General features: G+C 37.7%; 1 protein-coding gene across 1 annotated transcript in view; it reads right to left on the reverse strand.

Annotated features, from left to right (window-relative positions):
* The window catches only part of GUCY1A2 (guanylate cyclase 1 soluble subunit alpha 2), a gene marked incomplete at both ends in the record, with an annotated part of 429,067 nt that overhangs the window by 146,478 nt on the left and 256,859 nt on the right, over positions 1-25,730 (reverse strand). The window contains one exon of the mRNA XM_082659927.1: positions 7,400-7,543. Coding sequence (XP_082516053.1) covers positions 7,400-7,543 — 144 coding nt within the window. The remainder of the gene's footprint in view (positions 1-7,399; positions 7,544-25,730) is intronic.

The raw sequence follows: 25,730 nt of genomic DNA on the forward strand, positions 1-25,730 counted from the left end.
GCGGCGTAAACACAGCCTGCAGGGGGTTAGTGTACCATGGCTAGCCAGGAGGGAGTCCGGGAAAAAGTCTGGACCTGCCGAAGAGGCAAGAGACTTTTTCTTCCCTCTTTGTTTCCTGGTGCACGAGGAGAGGGGATTAAGAGCGCCGCTTAAAGGAGCTCGAGAGACGGGCGTGAGCCGCGGCTAAAAGTGCGGACCCCAGAGACGGGCATGAGACACTGAGGCTGCTGCTGCCGCCACCAAGAAGCCTGTGTGCAAGCACAGGTCACTATCCACACACCCCTTCTGGGGAGCCTGTGCAGCCCACCACTGCCACGGTCCCAGGATCCAGGAACAACTTCCCTGGGAGAACGCACAGCGCACCTCAGGCTGGGGCAACGTCATGCTGGCTTCTGCCGCCGGAGGCTTGCCCTGCACTCCGTACCCTCTCTCCCTCCGGCCTGAGTGAGCCAGAGTCCCCGAAGCAGCTGCTCCTTTAACCCCATCCTGTCTGAGCGAAGAACAGATGCCCTCCGGCAACCTACATGCAGAGGCGGGGCCAAATCCAAAGCTGAGCCCCGGGAGCTGTGAGAACAAGGAAGAGAAAGGGAAATCTCTCCCAGCAGCCTCAGAAGCAGTGGATTAAATCTCCACAATCAACTTGATGTACGCTGCATCTGTGGAATACATGAATAGACAACGATTCATCCCAAATTGAGGAGGTGGACTTTGAGAGCAAGCTTTATGAATTTTTCCCCTTTTCCTCTTTTTGTGAGTGTGTATGTGTATGCTTCTGTCTGAGATTTTGTCTGTATAGCTTTGCTTCCAACATTTGTCCTAGGGTTCTATCCTTTTTTTTCCTTAATAGTTATTTTTTATTTTAATAACTTTATTTTATTTTATCTTACTTTATTTTATTTTACTTTATCTTCTTTCTTTCTTTCCTCCCTTCCCTCCTAAAGACAACGAATCATCCCAAATTGAGGAGGGTGGACTTTGAGAGCAAGATTTATGACTTTTTCCCCTTTTCCTCTTTTTGTGAGTGTCTGTGTGTATGCTTCTGTATGAGATTTTGTCTGTATAGCTTTGCTTCCACCATTTTTCCTAGGGTTTTACCCATACGTTTTTTTAAAAAAAATTATTTTTCTTAATAATTAATTTTTATTTTAATAACTTTATTATATTTTATCTTACTTTATTTTAATTTACTTTATCTTCTTTCTTTTTTTCTTCCTTCCCTCCTTCCTTTCTTCCTCCCTCCCTCCCTCCCTCCCTCCATCATTTCTTTCTTTCCTTCATTCTTTCTTTCTGTCTTTCTTTCTTTCTACTTCTACTAATTCTTTCTTTCTAATATTTCTCCCTTTTATTCTGAGCCGTGTGGATGAAAGTCTCTTGGTGCTGCAGCCAGGAGTCAGTGCTGTGCCTCTGAGGTGGGAGAACCAACTTCCGGACAATGGTCCACAACAGACCTCCCAGATCCACATAATATCAAATGGCAAAAATCTCCCAGAGATCTCCATCTCAACACCAACACCCAGCTTCACTCAATGACCAGCATGCTACAGTGCTGGACACCCTATGACAAACACTAGCAAGACAGGAACACAAACCCACCCATTAGCAGAGAGGCTGCCTAAAATCATAATAAGTCCACAGACACCCCAAAGCACACCACCAGACATGGACCTGCCCACCAGAAAGACAATAACCAGTCTCATCCACTGGAACATAGGCACCAGTCCCCTCCACCAGGAAGCCTACACAACCCACTGAATCAACCTTAGCCACTGGGGGCAGACACCAAAAATAACAGGAAATATGAACCTGCAGACTGCAAAAAGGAGTCCCCAAAAACAGTAAGATAAGCAAAATGAGAAGACAGAAAAACACACAGCAGATGAAGAAGCAAGATAAAAACCCACCAGACTTAACAAATGAAGAGGAAATAGGCAGTCTACCTGAAAAAAAAATCAGAATAATGATAGTAAAGATGATACAAAATCTTGGAAATAGAATAGACAAAATGCAAGAAACATTTAACAAGGACATAGAAGAACTAAAGAGCAAACAAGGAATGATGAACAACATTATAAATGAAATTAAAAATACTCTAGATGGGATCAATAGCAGAATAACTGAGGAAGAAGAAAGGATAAGTGACGTGGAAGATAAAATAGTGGAAATAACTACTGCAGAGCAGAATAAAGAAAAAAGAATGAAAAGAACTGAGTACAGTCTCAGAGACCTCTGGGACAACATTAAATGCACCAACATTCGAATTATAGGGGTTCCTAAAGAAGTAGAGAAAAAGAAAGGGACTGAGAAAATATTTGAAGAGATTATAGTTGAAAGTTTCCTTAATATGGGAAAGGAAATAGTTAATCAAGTCCAGGAAGCACAGACAGTCCCATACAGGATAAACAAGGAGAAATACGCCAAGACACATATTAATCAAACTGTCAAAAATTAAATGCAAAGAAAACATATTAAAAGCAGCAAGAGAAAAACAACAAATAACACACAAGGGAATCCCCATAAGGTTAACAGCTGATCTTTTAGCAGAAATTCTGCAAGCCAGAAGGGACTCGCAAGACATATTTAAGGTGATGAAGGAGAAGAAACTGCAATTAAGATTACTCTACCCAGCAAGGATCTCATTCAGATTTGATGAAGAAATTAAAACCTTTACAAAAGCTGCAAAAGCTGCGAGAGTTCAGCACCACCAAACCAGCTTTACAACAAATAGTAAAGGAACTTCTCTAGGCAAGAAACACAAGAGAAGGAAAAGATCTACAATAATGAACGCAAAGCAATTAAGTAAATGGGAATAAGAACATACATTTCGATAATTACCTTAAATGTAAATGGACTAAATGCTCCCACCAAAAGACACAGATTGGCTGAATGGATACAAAAACAAGACCCATATATATGCTGTCTACAAGAGACCTACTTCAGACGTAGAGACACATACAGACTCAAAGTAAGGGGCTGGAAAAAGATATTCCATGCAAACGGAAACCAAAGAAAGCTGAAGTAGCAATTCTCATTTCAGACAAAATAGACATTAAAATAAAGACTATTAGAAGAGACAAAGAAGGACACTACATAATGATCAAGGGATCAATCCAAGAAGGAGATATAACAGTTGTAAATATTTATGCACCCAACATAGGAGCACCTCAATACATAAGGCAAATCCTAACAGCCATAAAAGGGGAAATCAACAGTAACACATTCATAGTAGGGGACTTTAACACCCCACTTTCACCAATGGACAGATCATCCAAAATGAAAATAAATAAGGAAACACAAGCTTTAAATGATACATTTCACAAGATGGACTTAATTGATATTTATAGGACATTCCATCCAAAAACAACAGAATACACATTTTTCTCAAGTGCTCATGGAACATTCTCCAGGATAGATCATATCTTGGGTCACAAATCAAGCCTTGGTAAATTTAAGAAAATTGAAATTGTATCAAGTTTCTTTTCTTACCACAATGCTATGAGACTAGATATCAATTACAGGAAAAGATCTGTAAAAAATACAAACACATGGAGGCTAAACAATACACTACTTAATAACAAAGTGATTACTAAAGAAATAAAAGAGAAAATAAAAAAATACCTAGAAACAAATGACAATGGAGACACGACGACCCAAAACCTATGGGATGCAGCAAAAGCAGTTCTAAGAGGGAAGTTTATAGCAATACAATCCTACCTTAAGAAACAGGAAACATCTCGAATAAACAACCTAACCTTGCACCTAAAGCAATTAGAGAAAGAAGAACAAAAAACCCCAAAGTAAGCAGAAGGAAAGAAGTCATAAAAATCGGATAAGAAATAAATGAAAAACAAATGAAGGAAACGATGGTAAAGATCAATAAAACTAAAAGCTGGTTCTCTGAGAAGATAAACAAAATTGATAAACCATTAGCCAGACTCATCAAGAAAAAAAGTGAGAAGACTCAAATCAGTAGAATTAGAAATGAGGAAGGAGAAGTAACAACTGACACTGCAGAAATACAAAAGATCATGAGAGATTACTACAAGCAACTCTATGCCAATAAAATGGACAACATGGAAGAAATGGACAAATTCTTAGAAGTGTGCAACTTGCCAAGACTGAATCAGGAAGAAATAGAAAATATGAACAGAGCAATCACAGGCACTGAAATTGAAACTGTGATTAAAAATCTTCCAACAAATAAAAGCCCAGGACCAGATGGCTTCACAGGCGAATTTTATCAAACATTTAGAGAAGAGCTAACACCTATCCTTGTCAAACTCTTCCAAAATATAGGAGACGGAGGAACACTCGCAAACTCATTCTACGAGGCCACCATCACCCTGATACCAAAACCAGACAAGGATGTCACAAAGAAAGAAAACTACAGGCCAAAATCACTGATGAACATAGATGCAAAAATCCTCAACAAAATACTAGCAAACAGAATCCAACAACACATTAAAAGGATCATACAGCATGATCAAGTGGGGTTTATTCCAGGAATGCAAGGATTCTTCAATATATGCAAATCAATCACATGATACACCGTATTAACAAACTGAAGGAGAAAAATTATAAGATCATCTCAATAGATGTACAGCCGACAAAATTCAACACCCATTTATGATAAAAACCCTGCAGAAAGTAGGCATAGAGGGAACTTTCCTCAACATAATAAAGGCCATATATGACAAACCCACAGTGAACATCATCCTCAATGGAGAAAAACTGAAAGCACTTCCACTAAGACCAGGAACAAGACAAGGTTGCCCACTCTCACCACTCTTATTCAACAAAGTTTTGGAAGTTTTAGCCGCAGAAATCAGAGAAGAAAGGGAAATAAAAGGAATCCAAATCAGAAAAGAAGTAAAGCTGTCACTGTTTGCAAATGACATGAAACTATATATAGAGAATCCTAAAGATGCTACCAGAAAACTACTAGAGCTAATCAATGAATTTGGTAAGTAGCAGGATACAAAATTAATGCACAGAAATCTCTGGCATTCCTTTATACTAATGATGAAAAATCTGATAGTGAAATCAAGAAAACACTCCCATTTACCATTGCAACAAAAAGAATAAAATATCTAGGAATAAACCTAAGGAGACAAAAGACTTGTATGCAGAAAACTATAAGGCACTGATTAAAGAAATTAAAGTTGATACAAATAGTTGGAGAGATATCCCATGTTCTTGAATTGGAAGCATCAACATTGTGAAAATGACTCTACTACCCAAAGCAATCTACAGTTTCAATGCAATATCTATCAAACTACCACTGGCATTTTTCACAGAACTAAAACAAAAAATTTCACAATTTGTATGGAAACACAAAAGACCCCGAATAGAAAAAGTAATCTTGAGAACGAAAAACTGAGCTGGAGGAATCAGGCTCCCTGATCCCATACTGTACTACAAAGCTACAGTAATCAAGATAGTATGGTACTGGCACAAAAACAGAAAGATAGATCAATGGAACAGGAGAGAAAACCCAGAGATAAACCCATGCACATATGGTCACCTTATCTTTGGTAAAGGAGGCAGGAATGTACAGTGGAGAAAGGACAGCCTCTTCAATAAGTGGTGCTGGGAAAACTGGACACATACATGTAATAGTATGAGATTAGATCACTCCCTAACACCATACACAAAAATAAGCTCAAAATGGATTAAAGGCCTAAATGTATGGCCAGAAACTATCAAACTCTTAGCGGAAAACATAGGCGGAACACTCTATGACATAAATCACAGCAAGATCCTTTTTGACCCACCTCCTAGAGAAATGGAAATAAAAATAAACAGATGGGACCTAATGAAACTTCCAAGGTTTTGCACAGCAAAGGAAATCATAAACAAGACAAAATGACAACCGTCAGAATGGGAGAAAATATTTGCAAATGAAGCAACTGACAAAGGATTAATATCCAAAATTTATAAGCAGCTCAATAAGAAAAAAACAAACAACCCAATCCAAAAATGGGCGGAAGACCTAAATAAACATTTCTCCAAAGAAGATATACAGACTGCCAACAAACACATGAAAGAATGCTCAACATCATTATTCATTAGAGAAATGCAAATCAAAACTACAATGAGATATCATCTCACACCAGTCAGAATGGCCATCACCACAAAATCTACAAACAATAAATGCTGGAGAGGGTGTGGAGAAAAGGGAACTCTCTTGCACTGCTGGTGGGAATGTGAATTGGTACAGCCACTATGGAGAACAGTATGGAGGCTCCTTAAAAAACTACAAATAGAACTACCATATGACCCAGCAATCCCACTACTGGGCATATACCCTGAGAAAACCATAATTCAAAAAGAGTCATACACCAAAATGTTCAATGCAGCTCTATTTACAATAGCCCAGAGATGGAAACAACCTAAGTGTCCATCATCGGATGAATGGATAAAGAAGATGTGGCACATATATACAATGGAATATTACTCAGCCATAAAAAGAAACGAAATTGAGCTATTTGTAATGAGGTGGATAGACCTAGAGTCTGTCATACAGAGTGAAGTAAGTCAGAAAGAGAAAGACAAATACCGTATGCTAACACATATATATGGAATTTAAGAAAAAAAAATGTCATGAAGAACCTAGGGGTAAGACAGGAATAAAGGCACAGACATACTAGAGAATGGACTTGAGGATATGGGGAGGGGGAAGGGTAAGCTGTGACAAAGCGAGAGAAAGGCATGGACATATATACACTACCAAACATAAGGCAGATAGCTAGTGGGAAGCAGCCACATAGCTCAGGGAGATCAGCTCGGTGCTTTGTGACCACCTGGAGGGGTGTGATAGGGAGGGTGGGAGGGAGGGAGACACAAGAGGGAAGAGATATGGGAACATATGTATAACTGATTGACTTCGTTTTAAAGCAGAAACTAACACACCATTGTAAAGCAATTATACTCCAATAAAGATGTAAAAAAATAAAATAAAAAAAGAAGTAACCCTGAGACCTAAGGCTTCATAAGAACACCTGTACACTATCCATAGGAAGTTGTTCAGGTCCTCCAATTTCTTGCTTCTTATTTCTTGCTCTTCGGATTGTCTCTCAGAACTGACTCTCACCATCACTGTTGCTTGGTGTTGTGGAATTGGTCACTGACAGCAGGTTCCTTCCTTGGTTTAATCCTTTAGCTCTCTTTTTTTTTTTTTTTGTCCCCATAGTAATTTGTCTTCCACACAACTTTTCCTATTTTGGGTCATATTCCATTTGTTCATTTCCTGTGTTTATGAGTTATCTCTAGTAATCCCTCCTTCTTGAGCAACTGGCTTATCTAGATCTGTAAATTATAGTATGTAGAATTCAGAAGGGAATTTCTTGCCTCTTCAGTTAAAGGTACATTACTATTCAAACAAAACTATTGAGAGGCTTACCTGAATTGGTCTTCCATCAGGTGTCAGCACCTCTTCAGAAAGTTCCATCATCTTCAGGGCCATCAGAGCAATGGGTTTAGCATGGCAGAGGCTTTTTCTGTGGAGCCCTGCAGCAACACAGTATGCATCACCTATTGTTTCCACCTGCAGCAGTCAGACAAATCAAATGCAAATGTATGATAATGAGCCAAAGTTGAAATACTTATCTGCAATCACAAATGTTACTGGAAAACATATCATCAAAACATCAATAAATCAAGCAATTAGACAATAGAGTATAATCATAAAAGAGTTTGCAAACAGCCAGAGTCAAATACTAACATGTCACCCCAGACCTGTTTGTTCATCAACATTAACACCATAGATGATCATTGAAATCAGAAACAACTAGAATATAAAATAATTATCCCTCACAAAAATAGAATTGTCAGTGTTTTGCCTGGATATTTTCCAAATAATGACTTTTTACAAAGACACTCATCTCCTTCAAACCTTCAAGTAGACCTTCACTGGAAAGTAATTTTTTTTGCAATTTTTCCCAGTTACTCCACACGTTTTAGTGTTTATTTTTATTTTTTTAATTGAAGTATAGCTGATTTACAATGTTGTGTTAGTTTCAGGTGTCACACTTTTTGATATATCTGTAATTTGTTGTCTAGTCTATTCTTATTTACCTTAATAATTATAACATGTAACACTTCTTGAATTCATACACACTACCATTAATTGCATCAACTGCTTTACATGCATTATCTCATTTAATCCTCACAAATATCCTAAATGGAAGAAACTAGTATTGGTTATATTTGAGATGAGAACTTCATGCACAGAAACCCATCCATAATCTTACAATTAAAGAGTTAACAGGCACTGTCAAGAGTTTTTCCATACCATGTCAGCAACCATTCTGAATGGCTATTGTGATTGTTAAATATTTTCAATATTTACCCAGGGATAAAACTTCCAAAATTCCAAAGCATAGAACATGGTATAAAAGTTAGGCACAACTCATTTCTAGAGGAAAGTTTTCTAATTATCCAAGGTAGATATGGTGATTATGTTCAATAGGTCTAATTTTTAATTAGAAAAAAGTGATGAACTATTGTATTAAATGTCCAATTCCAATATCACTTTTTCTGTGAATCACTCCATGGTCCTTCCATTAGTTCTTAGTAGCAAAACTAATCCTTTCTTCTACTCTGTTTCAACAGCACACGTCTATATTATAGCATTCATCATAGATTATAATCAATACGTATCAATATATAATCAATATGTATCCACAGCTACAAAGTGAGCTCTGTAAGAATGGGATCATGTCATTTTAATGTCTGTACTCATAGTGCTCATGATAGTGTCTTAAATATAACTATTTAATAAATAACTATCAAATGAATAAACAATCAACCATATTTAACTATGATTACAATAACAGTCATTCTAATCAGTTGCTCATTTGCCCCATTTATTTTATGAGCACCATGTAGACCTGTGTGCCATGTAGATCTGGGTAGGAAAAAATTGCTTCTAAATTACTGGAGATGCTTCTATCATAAATATAACAAGAATTACAAAATATTCTATTAGTTAAGATTTAACAGCAATAATTAAATTTCATGTGAATGAATCCTAACACTTTAATATTAAAAAGCTTCTCTGCATTAAATTCTGTGAGCACAAATTTAGGGAATGTGATGACAGCACCTATGAATGTCATGAAACTAGAGATGCCAAAATTATCAATGATTATCTGAATCTTACCAGGAAATATGCATCAAAAATGATTCAAATACACTCAGACCTATCAAGAAGTTCCAAATCTGCACTTCAGGATCTGTTATCTGGGGCCAGAAAATGTAAATTAAAATTGTATGGTAAGAACAGAAAGATGATACAATGTGAGTCAGCAAAAGTTTTATTCTAAATACTAAAATATACTTCCACCAAAATCTCTCACTGAGGAAGAAAACCAGCAAATAGCAAACGTCTGAAATGTGGTCATTTACCATTTCCCCCTAAAAACACAATGTCTTTTGCTAAACCTCAGATTTATCTCATACTTTTGTATTTCTATACAATTAAAACATCTAGAATGTTGTTAGTTATATAATTTGAAACTAACTTCTGATTTTCAAATATTAGAACACATAAGCAGTTAATTATTTGTATAAATTGAACTGCACTCCAGTCACTCTGAACATGCATGTTCCTGGAGCATTATCTTTTCTTGGAGTCTCTATCATTATCAAACTTCTCATCAGTATTAACTCCACTATCATTTCAGTAAAAATTTATTGAATACCACTAAATGTGTATTTCTAGAATTTGTACCACAGGCATATATAAAGATTAGTTAGTTATATGTTGTACTTTCTCCTTAGGTATATATAATGTAATAGTATGGAGAAGATGGACCAATATGTTAGTAAATGACAAAAAAAAATCAAATGAAGTACACAACATAAATATAAGAAATTCACATTAAAATCCATTCCTGTAAGATTACATAACATTTAGTTTCCAAATATTTAAATCCAGACTAGCTATCAGAAAAAATAGGATCAAGAGCTAGGTAAGAAATAGACAGCAAAAAACCCATAGATTAAGATGTGGAATTTTCACACTTATTCTTAAACACCGACATAAAAAAAAAATTCTAAAATATGTTGTTGTCATCATGGCAGGCTAGATTATGCTGCAGTAACAATACAACCTGCAAATCGTAATGCTCTAAAATAGCAAAGGTTTTTTCGGATTCATGTTGCATATTTATGGGGGTTAGGGGATTGGGGTAGAGGAGAGAAACATTGTGCCACATCTCTTCACTCCAGGGACAGTGCCAATAGAATCTCCTCATCTGAAGCTGGTTGCCATGTCAGAAGAAAAGAGGTTCTGATTATACACTAGCTCTTAAAGCTTCCTCCCATAAGTGACATATATGGCTTTTTGTCAGGATTCATTCGTCAAAGCAAGTCACGTGACCATGTTTAACAAAAAGGAGATGGGAAAATGCAACCAAACTTGTGCTCAGAGAAGGATCAGAAATATCTGGTGAATAGTACTAATGAGAACATGAATGAATATGTGATCGCTTAGAAATTTTCAAACAGCTAGATGTCTGTAAAGTGCAAGTAATACATCCTTGAGATGTTTTTCTTTCCTTGTAGATATATTCAGTATCTTAACCTGAAAATCTTGGATGAAACACCTTAGTAATGCAGCTTTCCATTAAAGCTCTATTCTTTTCTCCTCTCCCTTCATCTAAATGTCAGGTCTACACAAATTTAGCAGAATTGAATACATGTGGAAATTTTAGTGTATTCCCTTCAAACTTATGTCAACTTTGCTTCAAAAGGAGCAGGGAAAGTGAAAGCATTATATATCAGTTAAATTTCTTTTGAGGCTGTTTCCTTGAGTTAAACAAGTAGACATTATAAACATATTACCAAAAAACTGTCCAAAAAGTTGACTATGGTCTGAATTCCTTTATAATTGTCTCAGTGTTTTTTTAATAGACACCATCTAAAATAGTGCATCTCATTTATTTTCAGTATCTCCAACCTGTTCTTAAATGACATTAGATAAAAATAAAGATGACTAAACTAAACTTGGAAATGAAAAAGATAGAGCTTATGCAAATGTCAGAAAAACCTTACATCCTTCTCTGAACATAAAAGAGGAGGCTTAAATACTAAAAATATTATGTAACAACTGTTGCCCCACATATTATTATACCTGCTTTTATCAAACTTTAAAGAATTAATCTATCTCAGTATATCTTCTCAACACTTTATAATCAAACTCCCTACATTATTCAAGAAATAAAGGTGGTATAAATAAACTTCTTAGAGTTATGCATTCACCCTTTTTATTTATTTTAGCTTTAATTTGTTACTTAAAATAATTTATTTATACTTTCTAATAGAAGCTCATCCCCATGTTTTCTTCTCCCTCCCCTCCAGATTAATGTTCAAGAATTATCTGGGAAATTTCTTGGAAATTTGGGCACAGTGGGGAGGAAAGAATGTGTGTGTTGTAAATAAGGGTGAGGGTGGTACTGGGGCTAGGATTACCCTACAAGAACACTGCACATAACTGGGCAGTAAATAATCTCTGCCCCATGAAACTCATGACCACCTCAGTCCTTCCATCCCATAGTCCTGGGACTATCTTCCTTTGAACTTTGTAGAACTTGTGAAAGGGAGTTTGGGGAGAGGGCATAATAGTAGAGAGTCAGAGAACTCTGACAGTCTACCTTACTGGATAGCCTCCCTCTCTTCATCTGGACACAATCAAGAGGAGAAACAAGTTAGAAAGTCTGCTTTTCTAGATTGCTCCAAGGTGGTAGAGTAGAAGGACTTGTGCTCATGCCCTCTTGCGAGAACACTGGAATCACAACTAAGTGCTCAACAATCATTGACAGTAAGACACTGGAACTCACCAAAAAAGATACCCCACATCCAAAGACAAAGGAGAAGCTGCAATGAGATGGTAGGAGGGATGCAATCAAAACAAAATCAAATCCCATAACCGCTGGGTGGGTGACTTACAAACTGGAGAACAATTATACCACAGAAGTCCACCCACTGGAGTGAAGGCTGTGAGCCCCACATCAGGCTTCCCAACCTGGGGGTTGGGCAATGGGAGGAGGAATTCCCAGAGAATCCAACTTTGAAGGCTAGTGGGATTTGATTGCAGGACTTCAACAGGACTGCAGGAAACAGACACTCCATTCTTGGAGGGCACACACAAAGAAGTGTGCACATAAGGATTCAGGGGGAAGGAGCAGTGATGCCATAGGAGACTGAACCAGACCTACCTGCTAGTGTAGGAGGGTCTCCTGCAGAGGTGGGGAGCAGCTATGGCTCACCACACGGACAAGGACACTGGCAGCAAAAGTTCTGGGAAGTACTCCTTGGCATGAGACCACCCGTAGTCTGCCATTAGCCCCACCAAAGAGCCTGTATCCTCCAGTACTGGGTTGCCCTAGGCCAAAAAAACAGCAGCAAGGGAACTCAGTCCCATCCATCAGCAGACAAGTGGATTAAAGTTTTACTGAGCTCTATCCACCACAGAAACAGCAAGCTATACCCACCACCAGTTCCTACCATCAGGAAGCTTGCACTAGCCTCTTAGATGGCCTCATCCACCAGAAGGCAGACAACAGAAGCAAGAATAACAATCCAGCAGCCTGTGGAATGAAAACCACATTCAAAGATAGACAAAATGAAAAGGCAGAGGACTAGGTACAAAACGAAGGAACAAGATAAAACCCCAGAAAAACAACTAAATGAAGTGGAGATAAGTAAGTTTTCAGAAAAAAATATTCAGAATAATGATAGTGAAGATGATGCAGGACCTCAGAAAGAGAATGGAAGCAAAGATCAAGAAGATGCAAGGAATGTTTAACAAAGACCTAGAAGAATCAAAGAACAAATAAACAGAGATGAACAGTACAATAACTGAAATGAAAAATACACTAAAAGGAATCAATAGCAGAATAACTGAGGCAGAAGAACAGATAAGTGACCTGGAACACAGATGGGTGAAAATCACTGCTGTGAAACAGAATAAAGAAAAAAGAATGAAAATAAATGAAGACAGACTAAGAGACCTCTGGGACAATATTAAACACACCACATTGGCATTATGGGGGTGCCAGAGGAGAAGAGAGAGAGAGAAAGGACCCGAGAAAATATTTGAAGAGACTATAGTGGACACATTCCATAACATGGGGAAGGAAATAGTCACCCAAAGCCAGGAAGCACAGAGAGTCTCAGGCAGGATAAACCCAAGGAGAAACACACCAAGACACATAGTAATCAAACTGACAAAAATTAAAGACAAAGAAAAATTATTAAAAGCAGCAAGGTAAAAATGACAAATAACAAACAAGGGAACTCCCATAAGGTTAACAGCTGATTTCTCAGCAGAAACTCTACAAACCAGAAGGGAGTGGCACAATATATGTAAAGTGATGAAAGGGAGAACAGAAAACCAAGATTACTCTACCCAGCAAGGATCTCATTCAGATTTGATGGAGAAATCAATAACTTTCCAGACAAGCAAAAACTAAGAGAATTCAGAAGAACCAAACCAGTTCTACACCAAATGCTAAAGGAACTTCTCTAAGTGGAAAACACAAGAGAAGAAAAGGACCTACAAAAACAATCCCAAAACAATTAAGAAAATGGTAATAGGAACATACATATTGATAATTACCTTAAATGTAAATGGATTAAATGCTCAACCCAAAATACACTAGCTCACTGAATGGATACAAAAAAAGACCCGCATATATGCTGTCTACAAGAGACCCACTTCAGACCTAGGGACACAAAGAGACCAAAAGTGAGGGGATGGAAAAAGATATTCCATGCAAATGGCAATCAAAAGGAAGCTGGAGTAGCAATACTCATATCAGATAAAATAGACTATAAAATAAAGAATGTTCCAAGAGACAAGGAAGGACACTACATGATCAAGGGATCAATCCAAGAAGAATATATAATAATTATAAATATATATGCACCCAGCATAGGAGCACCTCAATACATAAGGCAAATACTAACAGCTATAAAAGAGGAAATCAACAGTAACACAATAATCGTGGGGGATTTTAACACCTCACTTATACCAATGGACAGTTCATCCAAAATGCAAATAAATAAGGAAACACAAGCTTTAAATAACACATTATACCAGATGGACTTAATTGATACTTATAGGACATTCCACCTGAAAAGAGCAGATTACACTTTCTTCTCAAGTGCACACAAAACATTCTCCAGGATAGATCACATCTTAGGTCACAAATCAAGCCTCAGTAAATTTAAGAAAACTGAGATCATATCAAGCATTTTCTCTGACCACAATGCTATGAGATTAGAAATAAATTACAATGAAAAAAAGTAAAAAACACAAACACATGGAGGCTAAACGATACATTACTAAATAACCAAGAGATCACTGAAGAAATACCTAGAGACAAATGACAACAAAAACATGACAATCCAAAACCTATGGGATGCAGCAAAAGCAGTTCCAAGAGGAAAGTTTAGAGCAATATAATCCTACCTCAAAAAACAAGAAAAATCTCAAATACACAACTTAAACTTACACCTAAAGCAATTAGAGAAAGAAGAAAAAAAAATACACAAAGTTAGCAGAAGAAAAGAAATCATAAAAATCAGATCAGAAATAAATGAAAAAGAAACAAAGGAAACAATAGGAAATATCAATAAAGCTAAAAGAAGGTTCATTGAGAAGATAAACAGAATTGATAAACCATTAGCCAGACTCCTGAGGAAAACAAGGGAGAAGACTCAAATCAACAGAATTAGAAATGAAAAAGGGTAAGTAACAACTGACACTGCAGAAATGAAAAGGACCATGAGAGACTACTACAAGCAACTATATGCAAATAAAATGGACAACCTGGAAGAAATGGAAAAGATCTTAGAAAAGCACAACTTTCCAAGACTGAACCAGCAAGGAATAGAAAATATGAACAGAACAAATGCAAGCACTGAAATTGAAACTGTGATTAAAAATCTTCCAACAAACGAAAGTCCAGGACCCAGATGACTTCACAGGGGAAATCTATCAAACATTCAGAGAAGAGTTAACACCCATCCTTCTCAAACTCTTCCAAAAAATTGCAGAGGAAGGAACACTCCCAAACTCATTGTATGAGGCCACCAAACACCCTGATACCAAAACCAGGAAAAGATACTACAAAAAAAGAAAATTACAGACCAATATCACTGATGAATATAGGTGCAAAAATCCTCAACAAAATACTAGCAAATAGAATCCAAAAACACACTATAAGGATCATACACCATGATCAAGTGACATTTATCTCAGGGATGCAAGGATTCTTCAATATATGCAAATCAATCAATGTGATACACCATTTTAACAAAATGAAGAATAAAAACCATATGATTATCTCAATAGATGCATAAAAATATTTTGGCAAAATTCATCATCCATTTATGATAAAAACTCTCCAGAAAGGGGGCATAGAGGGAACCTACCTCAATATAATAAAGACATTATATGACAAACCCACAGCCAACATCGTTCTCAATGGTGAAAAACTGAAAGCGTTTCCTCTAGGATCAGGAACAAGACAAGGATGTCCACTCTCACCACTATCATTCAACAACGTTTTGGAAGTCCTAGCTATGGCAATCAGAGAAGAAAAAGAAATAAAAGGAACACAAATTGGAAAAGAAGAAGTAAAACTGTCACTGTTTGCAGATGACATGATACTATACATAGAAAATCCTAAAGATGCCACCAGAAAACTACTAGAACTAATCAATGAATTTGGTAAAGTTGCAGGGTAGAAAATTAATGCACAGAAATATCTTGCATTCCTATACACTAATGATGAAAAATCTGAAAGAGAAATTAAGGACACACTCCCATTTACCATTGCAACAAAAAGAATAAAATACCTAGGAATAAACCTACCTAGGGAGACAAAAGACCTGTATGCAGAAAACTATAAGACACTGACAAAAGAAATCAAAGATGATACAAACAAATGAAGGGACATACCATGTTCTTGGACTGGAAGAATGAATATTGTGAAAATGACCATACTACCCAAAGCAATCTACAGATTCAATGCAATTCCTAACAAATAACCAATGGCATTGTTTAAGGAACTAGAAAAAAAAATTTAATTTGTGTGGATACATAAAAGACCCTGAATAGCCAAAGCAATCTTGAGGGAATAAAACGGAGCTGGAGGAATCCCCGACTTCAGTTTATACTACAAAGCTAGTATAGTAGCTTTATACTACCTACAAATCAAGACAACATGGTACTGTCACAAAAACAGAAATATTGATCAATGGGACAGGATAGAAACCCCAGAGATAAACCCATGCACATATGGTCAACTAATCTATGACAAAGGATGCAAGGATATACAATGGAGAAAAGACAGCCTCTTCAATAAGTGATGTTAGGAAAACTGGACAGCTACATGTAAAAGAATGAAATTAGAACACTCCCTAACACCACGCACAAAAACAAACTCAAAATGGATTAAAGACCTAAATGTAAGACTGGACACTATAAAACTCTTAAAGGAAAACATAGGAAGAACACTCTATGACATAAATCACAGCAAGATCTTTATTGATCCTCCTCCTAGAATAATGAAAATATAAACAAAAATAAACATATGGGACCTAATGAAACTTCAAAGCTTTTGCACAGCAAAGGAAACCATAAACAAGACAAAAAGACAACCCTCAGAATGGGAGAAAATATTTGCAAATGAAGCAACTGACAAAGGATTAATCTCCAAAATATACAAGCAGCTCATGCAGCTCAATATAAAAAAACAAACAACCCAATCAAAAAATGGGCAGAAGACCTAAACAGACATTTCTCCAAAGAGACATACAGATGGCCAACAGGCACATGAAAAGGTGCTCAACAAGGCTAATTATTAGAGAAAGGCAAATCAAAACTACAATGAGGTATCACATCCAACCAGTTAGAATGGACATCATCAGAAAATCTAGAAACAACAAATGCTGGAGAGGGTGCAGAGAAAAGGAAACACTCTTGCACTGTTGGTGGGAATGTAAATTGATACAGCCACTAAGGAGAACAGTATGGAGGTTCCTTAAAAAACTAAAAATAGAATTACCATATGTCCCAGCAATCCCACTACTGGGCATGTACCCAGAGAAAACCATAATTCGAAAGGACACATGCACCCCAATGTTCATTGCAGCACTATTTACAATAGCCAGGTCATGAAAGCAACCTAAATGCCCATTGACAAACGAATGAACAAAGAAGATGTGGTACATATATACAATGGAATATTATTCAGCCATAAAAAGAATGAAATTCAGTCATTTGCAGAGACGTGGATGGACCTAGAGACTTATACAGAGTGAAGTAAGTCAGAAAGAGGAAAACAAATATCGTATATTAACACATTTATGTGGAATCTAGAAAAATGGTACACATGAACTGGTTTGCAAGGTAGAGATAGAGACACATATGGAGAGAACAAGCATATGGACACCAAGTGGGGGAAAGCAGGAGTGGTGGAGGTGGTGGTGGGATGAATTGGGAGATTGGGATTGACATATATACACTAATATGTATAAAATAGATAACTAATAAGAACCTGCTGTATAAAAAATAAATAAATAAAATAAAATTCAAGAATAAAAAAACAAAAACAAACAAAAAAACAAATCTTTGCCAACTGGATCAGCTAAAAATAGTTTCCCATTTTAATTTTCTTATTTTTGAGTTTGAGGGTCTTCCTTTTTTGTTGGTCATTTGTAATTCTAGTTTTGTACCAACTTTCCAAATTTTTGATTAGCCTTTTTCTAAGAGCTTTGTAAGAATTGTTTGTATACTAAGGCCTTTTTCTGTCATGAGATTTGCATTTTTTTGTCTTATTTTGTTGGTCTTTTGACTTTGTAGTGATACTTTTGTTGCACACATATTTTAGAATTTTTACTGACAAATGTACCAGTTTTTTTCCTTTATGGATTCTGGATTTTTATACCATACTTATAAATAATTCCTAAATTATGCTTTACATTTACTCATCTTTTATATTTTTATGAGCCCATTTTATATTAAATGCATTGATTTATCAAAAAAAAAAAAAAAGAAAGTCTGCTTTTCTAATTGTTCTGCTTTCTGTTTTTGGCCCCTAGAGTCTTTAAAAAAGAAATGGAGGTGGGAAGGAGAGAGAAGAGAGGTGTTGGAATATGATGTAAGCCTAAAAATGAAAAATGTCTTCTTTTTCCCTCCTAGCATTTCACAGAGCACTTGGTCACCTGGGCATGATGAGGTCGTTGTGGCTAAGAACACTTGATTTTCAGAAAGGATACCATATTTGTGCTTGCTGTGAGGATTGGGCCACACCTGCCAGCCCAATCACCTGTCTTATATTAGGTTCGATTCCTGAGTGACAGGGAGAGGAGTACAGGGGTACAGTAGAGGAGTTTTCTAGTGATTGGCAGGCACCCTGAGTCCACAAAACAGTTCTGGAGGTACTTGATAACTAGAAACCAGACAAAAGGATTGTTGGTGGTATGGACATAGATTATCCAAAAGGCTGGCCATAAAAAGGTAGAGCATGGCAAAGGTCTTCGTGAAAACTAGTAAGTAGCAGAAGACCAGGAAAAACTGTATACTTGGGTAAATTTGGAGACATTTTACATTTCCCCCTTTATTTCATACATACTCAGCAGGTCTCTGCTGTTTATATTCCTGTTTTTCCAGGTACTCAGCAGCTGAGTGGGTGAAATAGGCTCCTGGCCAAATATGAAAATCCAGGTGTCAGTGGCCAAGCAGAGGTGATAGGGGTATGGAACATCCACTGGACCTACTTGAAGATGAACAGTTTGCCACAGACAGCAAGCATGAACCCAGTTTTTTATTGTTGTTGAGGTTGTGTTTCTTGAAGATATACTTGCTCTCTTCAAACATGACTCACGAGTACATATATCAAAAGCAAGTAGGAAGGCCCTGACAAAAACAAATGCTCAAGCAATGTAGATGAAAGCAGTGCAGTCTTTAGCATCATTTTCTTGGGTTAAGCAAAGTGATGGCCATGGCCATAGAAGCTACATTATTGAAGTTGAGAGCACTGGCAGTCCAGAGGAGCCAAGATGCAGAAACGCCAGCACATAAACATCACTGTTGGTCAAGCACAGGTGTAACAATAAGTGGAAGGTAATAAAAATGTCCCTGGAGCAGAGATAATTTCCAGAAGTAGGAGTTAACCAGACTAGTACCAAAATAGCCTTGAGTGTGTCCCTGGGCTACCCTTCTGAAAGTAGTCTGATTTCCCTTCACATAGCAGGTGGTATTGTAGGAGTTAGGCCACATTTTTCCTTTAATAAGAACAATCTTGTCAGATCCTGAGAGGCTATGGTCTGAGAACCAGGTGAAAAAGTTACAGGTGATACCCTGCTCCTGCAGATGAAAGACTCCTGACCATATATTTGGAATGGAAAAAAATGTCACTTGTCCAGAAGCTCTCATCTCATATTCTTTAATAATCACCTTGTTTCTGCAGTAGGAGTTTGCTCAAAAGATTACCTTGAAGTTGTAGATTGTCCTGGGTTATCTGAACTCTTTTCTTCCTAATTAATATGAACCTCACGTGCAGGCTCAGCGGCCATGGCTCATGGGCCTAGCCACTCCATGGCATGTGGGATCTACCCAGACTGGGGCATGAACCTGTGTCCCCTGCATTGGCAGGCAGCCTCTCAACCACTGCGCCACCAGGGAAGCCCAGCCCTCACGTTTTCTCAAGTTTACTTTCCCTACTTCTGGGTCTGTGACTTTCTTATACACATATTTGATGAACATAATTCTATATTACAGTATGTTTTGGGGTGTGTGTGCATTTGTGCATGTATGTGTTTATACTCTCCCTCTACTAGCTATATTTAACTTTATATCCCTGAATCCTAGCACAGTAAGTATAAGGATGCCCAATAGAGTTTTATTAAATGCTTTAAATTTGTGCAATTTCTACATTGGAGTGGAAATTGTCCACTAAGCAAGCTTTCTGAATGCAAAATTCAGGACCACCCACATAAGAATCACCTAGACAGTACTTACTAAAAATTAGATCTCTAGGCCCCACCTAGATCTATTAAAAGAAAATCTAAGTATAAGACAAAGCTAACTGCATTCTCACATGCTTCCAGGTAAACTTTATGATTCTCAAAGTTTGAAGACTTCTGGTGTGTGATGTGAATTAAAAATATACAAAATCCACCCAGATATTCACATTTTTAAAAAAGTGCTAATAAGCCTTCAGAATGGAGAAAAGCAGCACTACCCTGAGCTCCAGCCATTGCCATATAAATTTTTCTCGGAGTTTTGCCTTAATAGTGGGGGCAATAAGCTTCTCCAGACATATTCATAATTTTCAGAACTTTATATGAAAACTTCCAGTCAGTCACCATCTCTCCATCCCTGCACATACCCACCAAATGCTGAGAATCATCTGGCACAAGAGGTATTCAATGATCCAAAGTTTGTTGAGTACACTTAAATACATCCAGGTGGGGAGACCTTCAAGATGGTGGAGGAGTAAGATGTGGAGATCACCTTCTTCCCTACAAATACATCAAAAATGCATCTACACGTGGAACAACTCCTACAGAACACTTACTGAACACTGGCAGAAGACCTCAGATTTCCCAAAAGGCAAGAAAATCCACACGTACCTGGGTAGGGCAAAAGAAAAAAGAAAAAACAGAGACAAAAGAATAGGGACGGGACCTGCACCTCTGGGAAGCAGCTGTGAAGGAGGGAAAGTTTTCACACACTAGGAAGTCCCTTCACTGGCGGAGATGGGGGTGGGTGGGGGGAAAGCTTTGGAGCCACGGAAGACAGCGCAGCAACAGTAGTGCAGAGGGCAAAGTGGAGAGATTCCCACACAGAGGATTGGTGCTGACCAGCACTCACCAGGCTGAGAGGCTTGTCTGCTCACCTGCCAGGGGGTGTGCTGGGAGCTGAGGCTCAGGCTTCAGAGGTCAGATCCCAGGGAGAGGACTGGGGTTGGCGGTGTGAACACAGCCTGAAGGGGGGGCTAAGGCACCATAGTTAACGGGGAGGGAGTCTGGAAAAAAGCCTGGACCTGCATAAGAGGCAAGAGACCATGATTTCGGGGTGTGCAAGGAGAGGGGATTCCTTCTCTGTCAACTCACAGAAGGCAGAGGACTGGCTAAACGAGCTCCAGAGATGGGAGCAAGCCGTGGCTATCAGCTCAGTCTCCAGAGATGGACATGAAACGCTAATGCTTCTGCTGCAGCCACCAAGAATCCTGTGTGCAAGCACAGGTCACTATCCACAACCCTGCTCCGGGAGCCTGTGCAACCCACCACTGCCAGGGTCCTGTGATCCAGGGACAATTTCCCTGGGAGAACACACCATACACCTCAGGCTGTTGCAACTTCACATGGGGCTCTGGACTGCAGGCTCGCCCCGCATTCCAATTATAACTACTGTACCCCTCCCTCCCCCTGGCATGAGTGAGCCAGAGCCCCCTAATCAGCTGCTGACTTAACCTCCTCCTGTCTGGGCAGTGAACAGATGTCTGAGGGTGGCCTACAAACAGAGGTGGGGCCAAAATGAAAGCTGAACACCAGGAGCTGTGTGAACAAAGAAGAGAAAGGGAAATTACTCCAAGTCTCAGGAGCAGCAGATTAAATCCCCACAATCAACTTGACACACCCTGCATCTGTGGAATACCTGAATATACAAATAATCAAGCCAAAATTAGGTGCTGTACTTTGGGAACAACTGTAGACTTGGGGTTTGCTGTATGAGACTGACTTTTTTCTGATTTTTACGTTTATCATAGTATAGTTTTTAGCGCTTGTTATCATTGGTGGATTTTTTTATTGGTGTCGTTGCTCTCTTTTTTTTATTATTACTTTTTTATTTTAACAACTTTTTTCTTTTAATAATTTTATATTAATTAATTAATTTTCTCCATTTTCTTCTGGGCTATGTGGCTGACAGGGTCTTGGTTCCCTGTCCTGGTGTCAGGCCTGAGCCTCTAAGGTGGGAGGGCTGAGTTCAGGACATTGGACCATCTGAGACCTCCCAGCCCCAAGTAATATCAATTGGCGAGAGCTCTCACAGAGATCTCTCTCTCAACAGTAAGACCGAGCTCCATCCAATGGTCAGCAAGCTCCAGTGCTGGATGCCCGATGGTAAACAACTAGCAGGAACACAGGAACACAACGCCACCCATTAACAAAGAGGCTGCCCCAAATCATAGTAAGTTCACAGACACCCCAAAACACACCACTTGACAAGGCCCTGCTGATAAGAAAGACAAGATCCAGCCCCATCCATCAGAACACAGGCACCAGTCCCCTCCACCAAGAAGCCTACACAAGCCACTGAACCAGCCTTACCCACTGGGGGAAGATACCAAAACAATGGGAACTATGAACCTGCAGCCTGAGAAAAGGAGTCCAAACACAATAAGTTAAGCAAAATGAGAAGACAGAGAAATATGCAGCAGATGAAGGAGCAAGGTAAAAACCCACCAAACCAAACAAATGAAGAGGAAATACTCAGTCTACCTGAAAAAGAATTCAGAGTAATGATAGTAAAGATGATACAAAATCTTGGAAAATGGAATGGAGAAAATACAAGAAATCTTTTACAAGGACCTAGAAGAACTAAAGAGCAAACAATGATGAACAACACAATAAATGAAGTTAAAAATTCTCTAGAAAGAATCAATAGGAGAATAACTGAGGCAGAAGAATGAATAAGTGACCTGGAAGATAAAATAGTGGAAATAACTACCGCAGAGCAGATTAAAGAAAAAAGAATGAAAAGAATTGAGGACAGTCTCAGAGACCTCTGGGACAACATTAAATGCACCAACACTAGAATTATAAGGGTCCCAGAAGAAGAAGAGAAAAAGAAAGGGACTGAGAAATTATTTGAAGAGATTATAGTTGAAAACTTCACTAACATGGGAAAGGAAATAAGTCCAGGAAGTGCAGAGAGTCTCATACAGGATAAATCCAAGGAGAAACATGCCAAGATGCATATTAATCAAACTATAAAAAATTAAACACACAAAAAAATTCTAAAAGCAGCAAGGAAAAAGCAACAAATAACATACAGGGGAATCCTCAGAAGGTTAACAGCTGATCTTTCAGCAGAAACTCATAAGCCAGAAGGGAGTGGCAGGACATATTTAAAATGATGAAAGGGAAAAACCTACCGGCAAGATTACTCTACCCAGCAAGGCTTTCATTCAGATTTGATGGAGAAATGAAAACCTTTACAGACAAGCAAAAGTTAAGAGAATTCAGCATCACCAAACCAGCTTTACAACAAATGCTAAAGGAACTTCTCTAGGCAAGAAACACAAGAGAAGGAAAAGACCTACAATAACAAACCCAAAACAATTAAGAAAATGGGAATAGGAACATACATATCGATAACTACCTTAAATGTAAATGGATAAAATGCTCCCACCAAAAGACCCAGACTGGCTGAATGGATACAAAAACAAGACCCATATATATATGCTGTGTACAAGAGACCCACTTTAGAGCTAGGGACACGTACAGACTGAAAGTGAAGGGATGGAAAAAGATATTCCATGCAAATGGAAATCAAAAGAAAGCTGGAGTAGCAATTCTCATATCAGACAAAATAGACTTTAAAACAAAGACTATTACAAGAGACAAAAAAGGACACTTCATAATGATCAAGGTATCAATCCAAGAAGATATAACAATTGTAAAGACTTATGCACCCAACATAGGAGCACCTCAATACATAAGCAAATGCTAAAAGCCATAAAAGGAGAAATCGACAGTAACACAATCATAGTAGGGGACTTTAACACCCCACTTTCACCAATGGACAGATCATCCCAAATGAAAATAAATGAGGAAACACAAGCTTTAAATGATACATTAAACCAGATGGACTTAATTGATATTTATAGGACATTCCATCCAAAAATGACAGAATACACTTTCTTCTCAATTGCTCATGGAACATTCTCCAGGATAGATCATATATTGGGTCACAAATCAAGCCTCAGTAAAATTAAGAATACTGAATATGTATCAAGTATCTTTTCCGACCACAATGCTATGAGACTAGATATCAATTACAGGAAAGAAAGTGTAAAAAATACAAACACATGGAGGCTAAACAATACATTACTAAATAACCAAGAGATCACTGAAGAAATCAAAGAGGAAATCAAAAAATACCTAGAAACAAATGACAATGTAAACATGATGACCCTAGACATAGGGGATGAAGCCAAAGCAGTTCTGAGAGGGAAGTTTACAGGAATACAATCCTACCTCAAGAAACAGGAAAAATCTCGAATAAACAACCTAATCTTACACCTAAAGCAATTAGAAAAAGAAGAACCAAAGAACCCAAAGTTAGCAGAAGGAAAGAATTCATAATGAGCAGATCAGAAATAAATGAAAAAAGAAATGAAGGAAACAATACAAAGACCAATAAAACTAAAAGATGGTTCTTTGAGAAGATAAACAAAATTGATAAACCATTAGCCAGACTGATCAAGAAAAAAAGGAGTAAGACTCAAATCAACAGAATTAGAAATGAAAAAGAGGTAGGAACTGAAACTACAGAAATACAAAGGATCATGAGAGATTACTACAAGCAACTATATGTTAGTAAAATGGAAAACCTGAAAGAAATGGACAAATTTTTAGAAAAGCAAATCCTTCTGAGACTGTACCAGGAAGAAATAGAAAATATAAACAGACCAATTGCAAACAGTGAAATTGAAACTGTGATTTAACATCTTCCTACAAACAAACTTCCTAAAAACAAAAAGAACCAGATGGTTTCACAGACGAATTCTATCAAACATTTAGAGAAGAGCTTACACCTATCATTCTCAAACACCTCCAAAATATAGCAGAGGGAGGAACACTCCGAATCTCATTCTACAAGGCCACCATCACCCTAATACCAAAGCCAGACAAAGATACTACAAAAAAAGAAAACTACAGGCCAATATCACTGATGAACATAGATGCAAAAATTCTCAACGAAATACTAGCAAACAGAATCCAACAGCACATTAAAAGTCTTATACGCCATGATCAAGTGGGGTTTGCCCCAGGAATGCAGGGATTCTTCAATATATGCAAATCAATCAATGTGGTACATTATATTAACAAATTGAAGAAGAAAAACCATACAATAATCTCAAGAGATGCAGAAAACACTTTTGACAAAATTCAACACTGTTTATGATAAAAACTCTCCAGAAAGTAGGCATAGAGAGAACTTACCTCAACATAATAAGGGCCATATATGACAGACCCACAGCCAACATCATTTTCAATGGTGAAAAACTGAATGCATTTTCTCTAAGATCAGGAACAAGACAAGGTTGCCCACTCTCAACATTAATATTTGACATAGTGTTGGAAGTTTTAGCCACAGCCATCAGAGAAGAAAAAGGAATCCAAATTGGAAAAGAAGAAGTAAAAGTGCCAGTGTTTGCTGATGACATGATACTATATATAGAGAATCCTAAAGATGCTACCAGAAAACTACTAGAGCTAATCAATGAATTTGGTAATGTAGCAGGATACAAAATTAATGCAAGGAGATCTCTTGCTGTCCTATACAGTAATGAGGAAAAATCTGAAAAAGAAATTAAGGAAACACTCCCATTTACCATTGCAACAAAAAGAATAAAATACCTAGGAATAAACCTACCTAAGGAGACAAAAGTCCTGAATGCAGAAAGCTATAAGACACTGAT

Source organism: Grampus griseus (genome assembly GCF_964374135.1).
Source record: "Grampus griseus genome assembly, chromosome: 8".
NCBI lineage: Eukaryota > Metazoa > Chordata > Mammalia > Artiodactyla > Delphinidae > Grampus > Grampus griseus.